General features: G+C 57.2%; 1 protein-coding gene across 6 annotated transcripts in view; it reads left to right on the top strand.

The window, feature by feature from the left end:
• RHOBTB2 (Rho related BTB domain containing 2) overlaps window positions 1-17,349 on the top strand; it is a 31,882-nt gene that overhangs the window by 7,019 nt on the left and 7,514 nt on the right. The window contains exons 2-6 of one of the 6 annotated variants that reach the window (XM_074981655.1): window positions 1,975-2,055; window positions 12,317-12,518; window positions 12,891-12,994; window positions 14,831-15,016; window positions 15,310-16,331. In XM_074981655.1, the coding sequence (XP_074837756.1) occupies window positions 1,997-2,055; window positions 12,317-12,518; window positions 12,891-12,994; window positions 14,831-15,016; window positions 15,310-16,331 (1,573 nt within the window). In that variant the 5' untranslated portion in view covers window positions 1,975-1,996. Of the gene's footprint in view, window positions 1-1,974; window positions 2,056-5,515; window positions 5,716-8,093; window positions 8,416-11,639; window positions 11,724-12,316; window positions 12,519-12,890; window positions 12,995-14,830; window positions 15,017-15,309; window positions 16,332-17,349 lie in introns of those variants that run through there. The other 5 variants (XM_074981656.1, XM_074981657.1, XM_074981658.1 and 2 more) reach the window with 5 other exon arrangements.

Raw genomic sequence — 17,349 nt, 5'->3', positions numbered from 1 at the left:
ACAGTGGAGAGATGCTCTTTTACCTGCCTCGGTGAGAGGAGAGGCCTGGTGCTGCTGAGCCGCTCTCCCAGGGACTCCACAGTGATGTAATTGGGACTCTCTGAGAGAGGCTGAACTGTTAAACGTTAGCAGGCCCAGAACAGAGACCTTGAAATGTGAACCAGTCCTGGCCCAAAGACCCCAAGGCACCTGCAAAATGGTATAGGCTATGCGAGGCTCATTTGTGCAGATAGGGATGTGGATACAGATTTTGTATCCACGCAGGTCTCTACATGTTGTTTGAGTGGCTCTGTACACCCAGGGGGTGAATAGGGCTATTATCCCTTGTCATTGTCCCAGCTGCAGCTGAAGGGAGGGTGCTGGCATGATGCATCACAGCATCTGTCTGGTGCCCACCTGAACTCATACCCTCCTACCTGCACCTTCTACCTGTCATGGCACTGTTTTACCTGAGGTACTAGCTCATCCTCTCTCGTGCCCTGCAGCACCAGCTCGCCTCTACATCCCACAGCACCGTGTCCCTCTCCCGGGGGCCATGCCCTGCTGTCCAGGATCCGGTTCTCACTCTCCTCCTCATTCAACGTGCAGCTGGGCAAGGCTTTCGCATTTTGCAAAGTATTTACATGATACTTCTCTTGCCTGCTGGGCCTGAATGGATATTAAGTCCCTAAAACCATCTGTCTGAAATGCCGTCCCTCGCTCCAGCCAGCCAGATCATTAGGCTGTCTCAATAAGGAGAGTAGACTGAATTAGCCCAGCACTGGACCAGTTCTCCTGGAAAGGGTTACAACAGTTCACGTGCCTGCTTAGCAGCTGGTGCACTGTGCAAGGGATTTTGCTTCTCTGTGTATAGAATCCCAACCTCTTGGTGCATTTCAAGACAGGATTGTACCCACCCTTCCCAGTCATTCCTACCGCTGGACTTGGAACACACTGGGGTTTGCATCCCCTTTAAATCTGGGTTCTCAAAGGAAACCTCAGCTGGCCCTACTTGAGTTTTATACCAACCCACAAATCAGCCTGGCTTTTCTAGACACTGCCCCAGTCTCACACAGAACATGGCCTGCGTTTGCTGGAGACACGCCCCAGGACTAAGCTGCAGGCTCGCTGCAAAGCTGCCAACGGTTCCCAAAAATCTCTGTGTTTGAAAGCATGGAGGTTGTAGCAGCTGCTCCTCTGAACCAGGGCTCCAGACTGCTAGCCCTGCCACGGGAGTATTTAGCAGCTGTTGATATAGCAACTGAATAGAGAGAGGCAGAGAAAATACCTCTTGTGCTGCCTCACTCCAGGGTTCACATGAGGGAAACGTTAGACAAAATAAACAAACAAGCAGGCTCATTGGTCTGCTTGGAACTCTGGGGCGCAGAGTTTTGCTTAGCTAGGCCACGAGCAAAATGAATGCATGCTCTCAGCAAAAGCTATTCAACACAGAATGATTTCAGTAGGGGACATGGAATCCGCACCCCTGGGTTCTAGTCCTGGCTCAGCCGCTGACTAGGGCAAGCCACTTTGTCCCTCTGAGCCTCAGTTTTTTCATCTGTAAAATGGGGGAAGGGCAAGGCAACTTAAATGTAAGTCTCTAAAGTGCTTTGAGATCTGCAGATGAAAGGGTCAAATAGATACAGTTTAGAAGGATGCTGGGAATTGCAGGGGGCTGCTCTCTCCACTGCCCCTGCAGGGGGGCTCTTCAGGACCATGCAGTAGGAAGGCGGTTCAGCACCATTATCAGTGTGGATGGTGACCTGGGATTGCACAGCAAGGTCAATGAGCAGCCCTGAGTCTTCATGTTGCTGGGCTACAGCTGGACTTTAAGGAGCCCAGTGTCCATCCAGCAAGAGGTGCCCCGTCTGACCCCACCGCCCAGTCCAGAGGGAGGCTACAGGATCTCCCCGCCCAGTGGCTGCCTCTGGCCATGGGAAGGGAGGAGTTACAGGGCAGCCCACCTCACCTGCGCCTTCCCACCTCTCCTTTCAGAACCCGCTAGAAGAGAAAAGCGATGGAGGCCCGCACCAAAGCCCGCCGCAGCGGGAAGGAGACAGAGATGGATCGCAGCTGGTAAGTCCCTCCCTCCCGGTTTCCTCCTTTGTGTTTTGTAGCCATCGCTACAGCCTGGCACGGTCAGCTCAGGTTTGCTCCAGTCTTATTTTTCCAGCTGGCCACACAAGGTGCCCAGGGATTCCACTTCTGTCCGGAGTAAAGTCCCTGTGTCTGTCTCTCTCCACGTGCCTTGGAGAACACGGCCAGGTTCCCAGCAGGTGACTAACTCCTGGAGGTGGGCAGGGCACATTGGATGCCCCAGCAATGCAGAAAGCTGGAGCATTCGCCATTCCATCCGGCTGGGATACCAGGAAGGCGAAGGCTGCTGTGAATTCACCAGCATACCCCCAAAGAACTCTGCAACACCTCTCCTGCCCCTACCCCAGATGAAACGTGGTTGTGTCACAACAGAGCACAGGCAGCCCCTTTTTCTGCTGAGCCTGGAATATTGCCCAGGCAGCCCAGTGCCGTAAGACTCCACCTGGCCTGCAGGCTGAGTTCCACTGGCGGTCACCAAGCTTGGGTACATATGACACTCCCTCCCTGCTAAGTGGCCTGCACTGTAAGTTCTCCAGGACTGCATGTACTAGTGCAGACCCATGGGAACACCAGTTTGTGCCAGGTGCACGGGGTGGGAGGTGATCTGAAAGAGAATGGTGCGTCTTGGGCATTGACTAGAGAATGCAGCACAGCTGGGGACTTGGCCTGGATGACAACCTCCCTAAGGGGAGGGCAGGCCAGAAGATCTGGGCTGTCCATAGGCTGTGAATCCATCACAGCACGATCAGCTACCCCGTTTCCTATCAGAATGGACAGAGTCTGTTCTACCAATGCAGCCTTTGGCAGCTTCCTGCCCTGCACAGGCAGCATCTGAACTTCACCGGAAGGTACCGTTCTTCAGGGCCACACCCAGAACTGACTCAGCTCAGCCTGAGTGCACTGACAGTGGCTGGGCGGCTAGCACCAAGCTCTCCAGAGGAAGTGGAGCTGGAGTTTGCAGAACTCTCCCTCCTCAGCCCAGGGTGAGGGATGGACGGAGGTTGGAAGAAGAGTATTTCTTGGTCTGGGTGAATTCACTGCACTTACCACTGGGCACAGACTCCATGGGGCTTCTGGGTAACAGGGAATGCAGCACTGGGGCTGGTTAGAAGTCTGGGACTCAGAGCAACTGGAGAATGTGGTACTGGGGCTGGGTAGGGGCAGGAGAGCTTTGGGGTGCTGGCGAGGGTCACATTATAGAAGCCTAGAAAGAGAGAATCAGAAAGCATGTGTTCCTAAAAGGGCATTTCTGGACACTTGTAGCAGAGCTGGCTGTTTGCCCTCTCTCTCTGCCTGCCATTCTCTTGTGCTAGTATAATGCCAGTGTGTACCTGGTCCCCTTCAGCACACAGCCCCCCAGTTTGGCCAGAGGACCAGCTTGGTGTGTGCATTTGGGTTGGGAGCAGCTGGATGGGGAATGAGGGGGCTTATCAGGCTTCTCTCTAATTTTTACTATTCATGGGAGGAATACATTTTGCTATGTGCACCACCAACAGGACAATGCGTGCTGCCCACTGTGCATGGCTGTGGGTGCTCTGCTAATCAGCTGAGCAGCACCTGAATTTCTCCTGGGCGGCTGCCAAAGCACTCACTTTACAGGGAACACTGGTGATTATAAAGCAAGGCAGATGGGAGCCTGCTGGGGCAAGTTCAAGGGGCTTGTCTCAGAGGGAGGCACGGCACGCAGGGCAAACTGCATTTTAGGTACAGCTGGGATAAAACAGCAGGGTAGGGAGAGGAGTAGCTGCTGCTTCTGCTTTGCCTTGGATCTAGTTACTAACTTCAGCCAGAACTACAAGGGCAGCTTTGGCTCATGCTTGGCGGTTCTCTTGCAGCTCATCTGGGGAGCTCTTTGTCTGAAAAGGGGATGAGACTGTCAGAGGGGCTGACCTAGGTTACAGACCAGAACATAGACTGTCAGTCTTCAAGGAAGGGCCAAGGGGGAAAGAGGAAAAAGCTCACTCCCCCGCCCCATGTCAGCTATGTTTTATACAGACTTGCTAGGTAATGACCAGGGGTGGAAGAAGTCCATGTGCTGAACCTTGGAGCTTCAAATGTCTATCAGAAATAGGAGGATCTCTAGTGCTTTGGGCCTCTGAACGGAAATGAACTATCTGCAGATCCTCTCTCTCGCGCTCTCTCACACCCCGTCAGAGACGTGTTCGGTATGTTTAGCCCTCTCTCAGCGTGGAGGGATAGAGTAGGTGACCTCTTGAGGTCCCTGCCAGCCTCCGTTTCTGTGATTCTACCCCTCTCAGTCTATCACCACAGGTGCGCCTCTGTCCACCTCTTTTGCTATGGAGACCCATCCATCCGTCACCATAGGTACTCAGCCATCCATCCATCCATCCATCCACCTTTGTCCCTCCTTGCTTTCATACGTCTCTCATCATAACTACGTTGGCCTCTACCGGCCATTCACTTCCTACTCACAGGACGTTGAGGAAACACAGGAGTGACATAACCAGCTGTAGGCACTGCAGCAGCAGCCAGAGGATGGGGAAAGAGGGATCCTCTAGAACAGCATCTAGATCTTATATCTGGAGTACAGCGGCGATGAGAACCCCCATAAGCCTACACTACTGAACTACTCTCTCCTGTATCTCTCGTTGGAAGACACTGCCGGAGGAACACCCAGCCCTCCAGCATTGTTCCACGTAGCACCTCCAGCTGAGGGACTGGAGTCACTGATCACTTCTCCACCATTCCCTGCAATGGTTCCTTCTCAGAGAGGCTAATAATGGAATAACTGAATTCCCTTCCAGGCCACATCCTTCCCTGTGGTATCTTCTACTGGGAGAAGCAAGACTTGGTTACCTATGAGCTCTCCCACGGTCAGCATTCCTGGGCCAGGATCTGCGGCACCTCCTATGTGGCTTCCCACGGAGCTAACGCTCCAGCAACATCCCCTGCAGTGCCTGCTAAAATCAATAGAGCACAGAGCACTTGGGCGGCTCTGCAACCAGCACGCCTGTTTCCTGTAGTGCCTCCTGCTGGAAGAAGGTGGGAAAGAACTAGATGGGTGCTCTTCCACAGCCGGCATTCCTTTGTCATTATCCACGAGCTGGGCTTGCCTCGCTCTTAGTGCTGCCCCTAGCCAGGGCTCTGACACCATTCCCAGCAGCACCTCCTGCTGGCAGAAGCAGGGACTGGAGGAGCTGCAGGAATGTGCTTGTTGGAGCTGTTCTTTAGGGCCAGCATAAAGCCTGGATGTTTTGATCAAAAGTCACAATGGTGCTTTTGTCTTGCTTAAGTCACCCAGGAATTAAGCTGATCGTACAGCTGCCAGGAACTTTCACACCACCATCATAAGCACCTGCTACGACAGTCAGAGCAAATAAGCCAAATCATGCGGCTGGCAAGGAAGCTTTACGTGTTTCTTCCCCGTGACCCACTTGAAGACGGAAGCTAAAAGCTGCCGCTCAGCTGTTTGCAGTTCTCATTCCAGCCCAATGCAAAGAAATTAATAGCTTTCCCCAAGAAGCCGCCAGCCTTGTTACTAGCATCCACAGTCCCTGTGGAAAACGGAGACTCGCCAGGGAGGAGCTTATGCCAGGGTTAAAAAACAAAAGGACCCCCCAGACAAGTATTCCGGATTCCTTCTGCTATGGAGAGAGAGATTCCTGTCCTACGAGTTAGGTGAGGAGTGGCACCGGGCAGCTGAGCAATGGTGTGGAGGAGTGGGTGTGTGTGTGTTGGGGGTGGGGGGGTGCTGGGGCACTGTGAGGAGCAGCTGGATGTGTGTGTGTGACTGGACTGCAAAGGTGTGAGGTGAGGCAGAGGCTGGGGTGCTGACGCCGCATTGCATCAGTGCCAGACCTTGGAGCAGTTCTGAGGGATGGTGGCTGGACGGATGCGAGTGGAAAGGGAACAGAAGCCGGGGTTGTTTTGGTGAGGCACAGGGAGGGAGGGGAAAAAAGGCCAGAGAGGGACAATGAAGCATCACATGACCTGGATCTGCTGGGTCACAGCAGCTGGCCTGGGCTGCAGGGAAGCAAAGCTGCTTCCCATTGGTCAGGCCTCAGAGATGCTCTCTGCACTGTCCTTGGGCTCCCGAGCTACGTGGGAGACAGCAATGGAGGCAGCACAGAGGGGCTGGGGGTTGTGAGGAGCTGGGCTGGGGAGAGAGACTGCACAGATGGGTTGCAGGAGAGAAGAGGCAGTGAAGAGGTGTGAAATGGGGGCAGCAGAACTGGTGCAGAGAAACAGGGTGACAGGGGTGAATCACGGTGTGAGCAGGGCCCAGGAAACTGGCTCAGGAAGAGGGAGCTGCTCCCCTTATTAGATGGTGGAAGAGCCAAGTCACCAGAGCTGCCTATCTAGCAGTGTTTAGGATTCACAGCTTCCAAGGAGCCATTAGATCATGTAGTCTGACCCAGGCCAGAGAATAGCTCCTGAGACTGGGCCCACTCCCAGGCAGATTTCTACACACTGTCTCATCCCACACGTCCAGTTCGGTCTGTGACCTGCCCCAGCATCTGCAGAGATGAGCCACAAGGGGACAAGTAAAGCCAGTCATGGTGACAGTTTTTGTAGCAAGCTCCTGCTAGGCTGAGGACTAACCCCCCATCAGCTGTTTTGTATAGGTCAGATGACCATATCCATCACAACTCGTTCCCACCCAGGCCTGGATTGGACCACCTACCTTAAATTGTCGAGTTTTATCCCAGTGCTGCTCCCTCAAGCCATCCAGAAATGCCTGAGCCCTCGCCCCAATGCTGACTGGGTTAGGTGTCTCCCTGTAAAGCTGCCCCCAGTCAATGCAGGACAACACAGGGCATGCCTCCCATCCAAGCCCAGCTGCCTATGAGTGCTCAGATGACAATCAGAATGGGACCGCTGTGGGTTGTGAGGTGGGAAATAGAACTTGGACAGATACTCTGCAAAACCAAACCACATGGGGAGAGGTGGGGTCCATGGGAGGAGGAAAGGTACAGGAAGTACAGGGTGATGGGGGATGCAGGAGTGGGAGAAGTGTCAGGGGAAGGGCGCAGGGCAAGGGGTGGGGTGGGATGCAGGAGGATGAATGGAAGGAAGGAAGACATGCAGGGTGTGAAGAGGGAGGGAAGGGAGAGGTGCAGGGAGATGAATGAGAGGGAGGGTGCAGGGGGATGAATGGGAGGAAGAGATGCAGGGGGATGAATGAAAGAGGGGGTGCAGGGGAGGGGTGCAGGGGGATGAATGGGAGGAAGAGATGCAGGGGGATGAATGAGAGGGAGGGTGCAGGGGGATGAATGGGAGGAAGAGATGCAGGGGGATGAATGAAAGAGGGGGTGCAGGGGAGGGGTGCAGGGGGATGAATGGGAGGAAGAGATGCAGGGGGATGAATGAAAGGGAGGGTGCAGGGGGTGAATGGGAGGAAGAGATGCAGGGGGATGAATGAAAGAGGGGGTGCAGGGGAGGGGTGCAGGGGGTGAATGGGAGGAAGAGATGCAGGGGGATGAATGAAAGAGGGGGTGCAGGGGAGGGGTGCAGGGGGTGAATGGGAGGAAGAGATGCAGGGGGATGAATGAAAGAGGGGGTGCAGGGGAGGGGTGCAGGGGGATGAATGAAAGAGGGGGTGCAGGGGAGGGGTGCAGGGGGTGAATGGGAGGAAGAGATGCAGGGGGGTGAATGAAAGAGGGGGTGCAGGGGGTGAATGGGAGGAAGAGATGCAGGGGGATGAATGAAAGGGAGGGTGCAGGGGGTGAATGGGAGGAAGAGATGCAGGGGGATGAATGAAAGAGGGGGTGCAGGGGGTGAATGGGAGGGAGGAAGAGGTGCAAGGAGTGCCTGAGGAGGGGGAAGTGGAGTAGGGTGGGGGATGATAGAAGCAAAGGAAGAGGTGAACTCTCCCAGGCGGGCACCTGAGCTGTCGCCTCCCCGCTCTCCCCCTGCCCTTGGCTGAGCTGCCTCTGCCCCGGCAGGCCTGGCACAGGAAGTGCCCCGACTCCGCCAATGGGCAGCCTGGGAGGGGGGGGGAGGCGGGGCCTGTGGCCGGCGCTTGTTTTTGTGAATGAACAGGGGCGGTGGGCGAGCCGTGCCGGGACCTGCAGCGCTCGCGGGCTCAGCGGCACCGCAGCCCGGAGTGGGGCGGGGGGCGCAGCATCCCACCTGGGAGCCGAGCCCCGCCGCTTTCCCGTGCCGCTGCGCGCAGGGCTGGGCCGGGGGTGCTGGGGGAGCGGCCATGGCCTCAGATGCAGAGCCGGGGCCTGCGCCCCCACCCCGCGCTGCCCGGAGCCCCTGAGCTGAGCGCTCAGCCCCCTGCGGGCGAGGAGCGGAGCCGCGCTGCTTACCATGGCCCTGCGGCGCGCGGAGAGCGCCGCCCTGCCCGCCGGACCTTGCTCCCTGTGTGTCGGTGTGAGTACCCGCCGGGCTCCCGGGGTGCGCCGTGCACAGCTCATGCACGGACCTGCCCTGTAGCGGCTTGGGGGGCGGGGGGGGGGCGGCTGTGTGCTGCTCTTGTAGTGTGTGTGTGTGTGTGTGTGTGTGTGGTGCAGCCGTAGGCGCAGCTCCGCGGACGCCGCACAGCTCGGTCTCGAGCTCTGGCCGTGCCCCCGGCTGGACCGCACGGCTGCGGAGGCCCTTTTCCTGCAGGGTTTGCAGAGCGGCTTTCGTTGCATCCGGCCTTCTGGTTCTGCTCCCTTCCCGCCCCGACACTGTGCACTGGCAGGCGCTTGGTGGCCGTGCGTGTGGCCGGACCTCTGCAACACCCTTGCGTTTTCCCCTGGGGCGGGGGCCCGCTGTATTTACAGTTTCCCCGGGCTCGATTGGCGAAGCCTTGCGAAGGTAGCTGTGCTTTGCCCTCACTTGGCGTGCACTGGCTCCGGGCTTAGATTTGCATTTCCTTCTGCAGTACGGCCAGGCTTGCCGCTCCTCTGAATGATCTCCTGCCAGGCCTGCACCTGGCTTCTCTTCTGAGCCTCTTTGGTTACTGCTCAGGTCTCCCCTCCCCTTTGCAGCCGCTCCGGAGGTGCGCAGCGGGTGCATGCACGAGACAGTTCTATTTTTGTTGCATTCCTTCAGTTTGTGTGTGCGTGTGTTGTGCGAGATGCGGGATGGAGGATTTTGAGCCCGAGAGTTGCTAGGAGACACGCTGGGCTCCCTGGGGTGATTCTTTCGTTTCCTTGGTAACTAGAAACTGGGGCCGCTGAGAATGAACAAATCTCCCTTCTGCTCGGGAGGCGGTCAGGGGGGCGGATTTTGTGCCTTCGGAGGGGGGCCCAGAGCAGGGCTGAGGCAGGTGATGTACTCATGGGGTGCCCAGACGGGGCCCTGGAGATGGGGAAGGTTGGGAGGGTTTATGGGGTGCTTAAGGGTGGGTTGAGGGGCGACCAGAGCAGAGGCTGGAGAGGTGTGAGAAGGGCTGAGATGGGGTTGTTGCTGATGGAGCCTTGGAGCTCTCTCCTTCTATCCCCTCAGTGGGCCTTGGAAGGGCTGGTAGGGACGTGGAAGAGGTGGAGACAAGAGGTGCCGATGGGATGGGGCGCTAGCAGGGGGATTATAGGAGACGGTGGTAGCAGTGATAGTGTAATGTCCTGCGGGGGGGAAGCCTCACATGGACACTTTCACCCCCTCATCTGTGGCTGGAGTTTCAACTCTCCCATCTCCTTCATTTCGTGCCACCCCGTGGTCTGATGCATTTCCTTGCACGGATGCTGAAACCTGCTAGTGTTTGGTTGTGAAACTTCCTGTGCTGCTAACATGGGGGCCAGAGTTAAAAACCCAGCTGTGCTTGGATCAATGGCTCATGCCAGCTCCTGTGCTACTGAACCAGAGGGCTTCAGGAGATCCCCAGGTGCACACGGGCCACCTTCCAAATCCTCATCCCTCCCGTTTGGGCTGTGCTCTACTGCATGCTTCTCGCTTCACCTGATGGGCACTTACTTCCTGCTCCCACCTCTCTCCCCTTGTTGGGCTGAGCTATGTAGGATGCTAAGAGAACAGGGGAGCTTGGGCAGGATTCCTTACTGCTGCTTTAGAAAAACAATTCCCCAGTATCTAATGTCTTTGCCTTGTGCTCATCGCCTACCTCGGTCTCATTTTCTTTCCTGGTACAGGTTGTCTTCTGCAGGCCAGGAGCATCTCAGTTAAATTCATGTTTGCCTGGGGACATGCTGGTTTTCCCCATCCGCTCAGGAGCTGGCCTGATGCATTTAGTCTTTGAACCCACAAGAGTTAGGGCATGACTCTGCTTGGGCACTGAGCACCGGCAAGGAAAGCATAGGGCGCCTGGGGAGCTTGAGCCCAGATAGTGTCCTTGCAAGTCCCTTTAGTACTTAGACTACTGAGATCTGCTTTGGCGTCCCTTTGTACAGCTCCCTGTTGCTATGCTCGCGTTACCTTGGTGTTGGCTCCGCTGGGCCGGTGTATATACACAGCACGTCACAAGGCCCGTGCCCAGAGGTCATGCTGCTCCAGAGAGAGGCGAGCACTGGGCAGCTTGGGTTTGTTGTGACAAAGAGAAGTTCCTGTCCCCTCTGTGCTCTGCGTGGATGCTTTGCGAACTCGCTGCCTGCCACGAGTGAATTCTGTCTGCTCCAGACTCCTGCTCACTGTATGTACGTTTCCAGAGCCCCGAGTGGCGCAGGGTGGCCTTGTGTGCCTAGACCTGTCATTGCTGGGAGCTGGCTGGAAGCAGCCACCTCTCAGCACCCAGCTCCGGCACCACAGACATCCTCCCAGCGGTGTCCTGAAAGCACCAGCCGGAGCAGCAGGAGCATGCCCCAGCACTGCCCTGGGCGTGCTGGCCAGGACCCCAGCAGCACATGCTGCTCCACGGCCGTGCCCTGCTGGTTGCTGCTGAGCCTGCAGGAACAGGAAGGCTTTTGTTTTTAAAAGCCAGCTTCAGTGTACAGAGAAGGAGCAAAAATCCCCTCTGGGAGCCTTGGACTTTGCTCTGGCTGTGTTCTCCTGTTTGAGCCAACTGGGCACACGGTGGGCAGGCGGCATCCTTGATACCAGTTGTTCCAGTTGCAGTGCAGGCAAGAGAAGGGGCCGGTAGCCCTGAAATTGTTCCGTTATGCGCTTCAGGCTGCTTCTAAGAACTCTGCACTTGTGTGTGTGAGTGAGAGCGCACGTGTGGCATGGAGGGAGACATCTGGCGGGTGAAGGCGGGGAGGGACAATGTGTTTGCTCAGGTGGATCTGGAAGCTTCGTTAGCAAATGCCGAGAGGAGAGGAATGGGGAAAAAAGCTCTCTCACATGAGCAAGCATGAGCCTGGGCTGGGGAGGGAGGGGAGTCCAGGCAAGCAGACAGGGCACGTGTCTCAGGCAGAGCTTCCAGGAAGCCATTAAATTTTAAAGGGCCTCGGCGGGCAGTGCGTGCTGCGAAGGGGTGGGGAGCTGCCGTGTCGCCATTCCCCTTCCAAGGGCTGTTATTTGTTGCTCTCTGCTCAGCGCTTGCTTGGGTGGCGTGGGCTTTACTGGGCTCTCACTGGGAGAACTGAGGAAGCAGCCAGCTGAGGTCTCTGCCACTCAGGGATGCTGGGGCCGTGGGGCGGGGGGTGAGGAAGGGGGAATGCTCGCTAGGAGGTTCCCTGCTAGGAGAAATGACGCTGGACGCATGAGACACGGAGCGACTCCGCCAGCTTGGCAGCTGCCCCCTCCCAGGGAAGCTTGGCTGAGAGGGACACAGACCATGCCGGAGTCCCTTTAAATCGGGCCTTGTGAGTATGGCAGGAGCAGAGGTGAAGCTGGTGTGCACCCAGGCCCTGGGGCAGGCACTCCCAGGCGCCCGTCCCTGCCCATGCCCCCGGGGCTCTGTCCCAGACCACCCCTGTCTCGGCTTGCATCTGCAGGGTGGGTGGCAGAGCTCCAGGGGCGTGGCCCTGCTCCCCGGCACAGCCGAGGTCTTGGCTGGCTGCTTAGTTACGGACGACCTTCCCCAGGGTTTGCTGTAGCACCAGGCTGCTTCTGCTTGGGAAGTCTCTTCCCAGGGGGGCGGGTAGGGTGGCTGCTTCCTGCCTGGGGGGTTTGGGTAGGGTGGGGGCAGCTGGCCACTCTGGTGGCTTGGCCAGTGGGGGGCCCACCTTAGTGCGGCCCATCTTACTCAGAAGCGGGAGTCTTTGCAGGTGGATGAGGAGTCGCCCAGTGTCGCTGTGGGATAGCAGATCCTCTCCAGAGCTGCTGTCTGGGACAGTGGATTAGTCCAGGGGCTTTCTAGGGGAGGGGCTGGGTGCGGCACCGGCGCTGCCTTGCAAGCGGCTCGGGACCTTGACTCACCATCTCCGTGGGCCTCTCTCCCTCGCCGTCTCCCCAGGTCCCAATTAATGGATTCTGACATGGATTATGAGAGGCCAAACGTAGAAACTATCAAGTGCGTCGTGGTGGGGGACAACGCGGTGGGCAAGACCCGGCTCATTTGTGCCCGGGCCTGCAATGCCACGCTGACGCAGTACCAGCTTCTCGCCACCCACGTGCCCACGGTCTGGGCCATTGACCAGTATCGCGTTTGCCAGGAGGTGAGTGAGAGCCGCTGTCACAGGAGCAGGGGGGCAGACGGGCTGTCCCGCTAGGCAGGGCACTCTGCCTTCCCCAGCAAAGCTCAGCCCAGGGCAGTCCATCCAGCACAGGCTCTGTGGTGCCATTAACTCCCCTTTAATGTCCTACCTCCAGCGAGCGGGGCGCTAACCTGCATTCCTGGCAATACTTTCCACAGGGGTGCAGAGTGAATTTGGTAAGGTGCACAGAGGCGCGTGCTGCTGGCTGTGGATGCTTTGCTAATTAGCTGGGCAGCATTTGAACTTCCCCAAGTGGGCAGTTAGTCCCACCCCCGCTCCCCTTTCCCTCTGCAACCTTACGCGGACGGCGGCTGACCTCTGCTGCACCCTCAGGTGCTGGAGCGCTCCCGAGATGTGGTCGATGACGTTAGTGTATCTTTGCGCCTCTGGGATACCTTTGGGGATCACCACAAAGATCGACGCTTCGCCTACGGAAGGTAGGGTGACACTCGAGAGGAGAGAAAATGCATGAAAGGAGAGGGGCATTGCCTCTGCCGGGGGAAGCGGGGGGCAGGAGAAGGGCTGGCTTCCATGCAGGCACTATACTTTGCGGCCACAGGCGGGAGGGGAGCGGAAGGGATGGGCTGGGCTAGCTTCCGTGCCAGGACTGGGCTTGGCCTCCTGGGCAGGAGGGAGGCTGACTTCAATGCAGGCTGTGTGTGTTGCATGCAGCAAGCGGGGTGTTAGGGGCTAGCTTCTGTGCTGGCTCCCACGTGGGCGAGTGCATGCACTGCACCACGCGGGGTAGCGGGGCTGACTTCCGCACAGGGATGTGTCCATTGCAGACAGGGTGGCGGGTATGGCGTGGTTCCTGGGTGAGGAGGCAGAGGACTGGCTTCCACAGAAGGAGTGTGCATTGCACTCCTGGAGGCAGCCTGGCTCTCCTTGCAGCCTCAAAAGTCTGGGCACAAATTGTACGCTACAGACCACGCGGGGGTCACGTTTTACTGAGACTGGGTTGGTGAAACACCCACAAAGTTTATTTCATACAGACATGGATCCCTGAAATCAGAGACAAACAAAGCAAGATAGCGTAACAGCCTGCACCTCCCGGCCACACATGCGTCCTGCCTCAGGCCGGCACAAAATAAAACACTCGCCCAATGCTGACCTTATCTTACTGAGATGGGTACCAGCCAAACAAGAAAAAAAACCCAAGGGTGGTCACCCCACAGCAACTTGTTCACGCTCCAGTTTCTGCCACCGACCATCACTGCTGATGTCCCAGGAAGCGTCCCCTGCGAGCGGCTGCAGAAGTGCCCAGCTTGGGAGGAATTCAGCTATTGCCCAGCTGATTAGCCAAGCGCCCAGAGCGAGGCTTTGTTTTATTGGTCATGCACGTTCACACGTGCCTCTGTGCACATCAGCATTCATTCCACATGTGGCTGGAGGGACACTGGTCCCCAGCAGGGCTCGCTCTGCCCTTTTTTGTACTCTTTTTCCACATCCATTCACACATATCCAGGATCACATCTGATAAAGTCTCAGCCTCTGCTCACATGTGCTGGTCTGGCCAGGCAGATTTTGACCTCCAGCACTTAATAGCTGGGCTGCATCAATTTACGTGCCCCGGTGGTTTCTCCATGGATACCCAAAAATGCTCAGAAATCAGGTATTTCCCTCTGTACCTGAAGCCACACAGTGCCAGATGTGGCTAAATCTTCTAAGCTTCAATGGAGCAGTCTTCTAACTCTTTCTCTCAACTGTCAGATCTGGTAACAAGCCCACCCTGCTTCTGCTTATGGCCAAATTAATTAATTAGTGCCCAGCGCCCCAGGGTTCCACTTGCAGGTTGGGCATTACGCGCTCACTGCTGCTCTTCTCCTGTTTTAAGGCATTTTAATACACTTCAGCACTGGCTATGGAATCTAATCTTGCGTATAAACTCACGTCTGGGGTTACCAGGCAGCACCATGCAGCAGGGTTCCCCCTCATTTTTCCCATCCAGGGCAGAATAAATGTTCTGTGCACCCAGGCATGTGGGGATGTGCACCACCCACAGAAACACACAGGCTGCTGGCTGTGGGTGCTCTGCTAATCAGCTGGGGGGCACCTGGCTCTCTCCTGGGCAGCCACCCAAGCGCTCAGCTTCCAGGGGACAATGCCATACAGAGAATCAATGCTTACATCTGGTCCTGAGCCCCTGTGAAGGGAGCCTGCCTTGTACTAGTGCAGGGCAGGGGCCACATCCATCTGCCTGCAGGCCATGTGGGATGAGTGCATGGATGCGGGGGCAGAATTGTAAGGGAGCCCTGCCTCTTCTCCACCCTCAGGTCTGATGTCGTGGTTTTATGCTTCTCCATTGCTAACCCCAACTCACTGCACCACGTTAAGACCATGTGGTACCCGGAGATCAAGCACTTCTGTCCCCGAGCACCTGTCATCCTGGTGGGCTGCCAGCTTGACCTTCGCTATGCCGACCTGGAAGCAGTCAATCGAGCCAGACGACCCTTGGCCAGGTAAAGACTGGGATGAAGCAGGGCGGGGGGACAGGGCCGACCCAGGAGGACACGTGCTGGAGACAGCAAAAGGAGGAGACAATTAAGATGGAGACCCAAGATGGCACTGGTTGAGCCTTGGGTGTGATGTTCCCCGCCAGCCCCAGGCAGCTTGCTGTGCCCAGGGGCAGCCTGTGTTTGTCACTCCACAGGGACTTGTGTTCTCCCCTGCTGTACCCTGCTCAGGCCCCTGGTTGTGTGTTCCCAGGGCCTCCGAGACACTCACAGTTGGTCCCTATCCTTCTTTATTGCAGGCCCATCAAACCCAACGAGATTCTGCCCCCAGAGAAGGGGAGGGAGGTGGCCAAAGAGCTGGGCATCCCCTACTACGAGACCAGTGTGGTAGCCCAGTTTGGCATCAAGGATGTCTTTGACAATGCCATCCGGGCTGCCCTTATCTCCCGGCGGCACCTCCAATTCTGGAAGTCCCACCTCCGCAACGTCCAGAGGCCACTGCTCCAAGCCCCTTTCCTGCCTCCTAAGCCGCCACCTCCCATCATCCTGGTCCCAGACCCCCCTTCAAACAATGAGGAGCACCCGGCCCACCTGCTGGAGGACCCCCTGTGCGCGGACGTCATCCTGGTGCTGCAAGAGAGGATCAAAATCTATGCGCACAAGATCTACCTCTCCACCTCCTCCTCCAAGTTCTATGACCTGTTCCTGATGGACCTGAGCGAGGAGGACCAGCAGGGCGTGGCCGGGGCCAGTTCTGGGTCCGCTGCCTCCGGTGCCTCACGGATGGCACATCAGGAGGAGAGGCACCACGGGCGCGACTTCCTCCTCCGAGCTGCCAGCTTTGACATCTGCGAAAGCGCCGAGGAGTTCAGCTCCAACCAGCGTAAACCGTGCCTTAGAGCCTCCACCAGCGATGGGATCCTGCGGGGCAACAGCTACGAGAACGGGGAGCATGGGCTGAGGCGGGGGAGGATCTTGTCCTCCTGGAGCCGTGCTTTCGTCAGCATCCAGGAGGAAATGGCCGACGACCCCCTGACCTACAAGTCCCGGCTGATGGTGGTAGTGACGATGGACCCTTCCATCCAACCTGGACCCTTCCGGGCAGTGCTGAAGTACCTGTACACAGGGGAACTGGACGAGAACGAGAGGGACCTCATGCACATTGCCCACATCGCTGAGCTGCTGGAGGTTTTTGACCTCAGGATGATGGTGGCCAACATCCTGAACAACGAGGCATTCATGAACCAGGAGATCACCAAAGCCTTCCACGTCAGGAGGACCAACCGTGTGAAGGAGTGCCTGGCCAAGGGGACTTTCTCGGGTACGGCCTGGGGGTTTCTCTGTTGTGGGGGAGTGGCGGCGGGGCTGGGTGGTTCAGATGGGCGGGGGTTGCTTGCTGAGGGGGAAGAGCTTGGAGCTCAGGCAACTGGGCGTCACATGGGGAGCCCTTCTCTCCTCCTCGTGGGCCTGGGCCTGGCCCAGGGACCCTTTTCTCTCTCTTCTGCACCTTTCTAAGCCTCCAGTCAGCCCTGTCTGATTGAGTAGTGACTGGGAACTGGCACCCTCCGAGGGCTGTTAGATGGCCCATGCGCGAGTAGTTGTATCTCAGGCTGGTTCCCGGACAGGCGTATGGATCTCAGCTGCCACTGCTGGGATCCCTTGGTAGCAGTCTCAGGGGAGGACCCGAGGCCTGAGCGGGCGGTGGGGACGGAACTCAGAGGCTTAGCAGAACTCCCTGCAGCAAAAGGCCGAGGCACAGGAATGGAGCAGTGTCCAGCGCTGCTGCCCAGGGTTGCTGGGTGCTGCTGCTGAACAGGTGGTCACTTTCCTAGGCTGTGCAGCCCGGCCTTTGCTCAGGGCTTCAGGTGCAGATTTGTGTCACTGTAAGGTCATCAATTCTGACTCCTGCCAAGCCCAGCTCTCATCTCTGGTGTCCTGCACAACAGGAGCAGCTCAAGCAACTTAGTTTCCACTTGATCTGGATTGTGCCCTTTTGTGACAGGAAGCCCACAGTATAGGGAGGTGCTGGGGTCCTGAGAACCCTTCCAGGGCCTCTCAGACCACGACACATGACGGCAATGAACTTGGGCTGGTTGCTGTGGCATTCTGGTGCTGTGTCATCTCGGTTTATTGTGACATCACGATACAGCTGTAGGACATCTTGACATAAAATGTCCCAGCATCGCCCTGGGTGGCTTGGTTCCATTTCAGCAAACCCCAAGGTCACATGTGTAGCCAGTCTCTCATCTGGCTCAGCAGGGGGGTACCTGGAGAAGACAGTGTGCTCCTGGGGACCACGAAAGGGGGCTTCTTCCCTCAGGACAGCCAAAGAATTGCGT

The sequence above is a fragment of the Carettochelys insculpta genome, chromosome 31 (genome assembly GCF_033958435.1).
Source record: "Carettochelys insculpta isolate YL-2023 chromosome 31, ASM3395843v1, whole genome shotgun sequence".
Lineage (NCBI taxonomy): Eukaryota > Metazoa > Chordata > Testudines > Carettochelyidae > Carettochelys > Carettochelys insculpta.
This window is presented reverse-complemented; position numbering and strand designations above follow the sequence as displayed.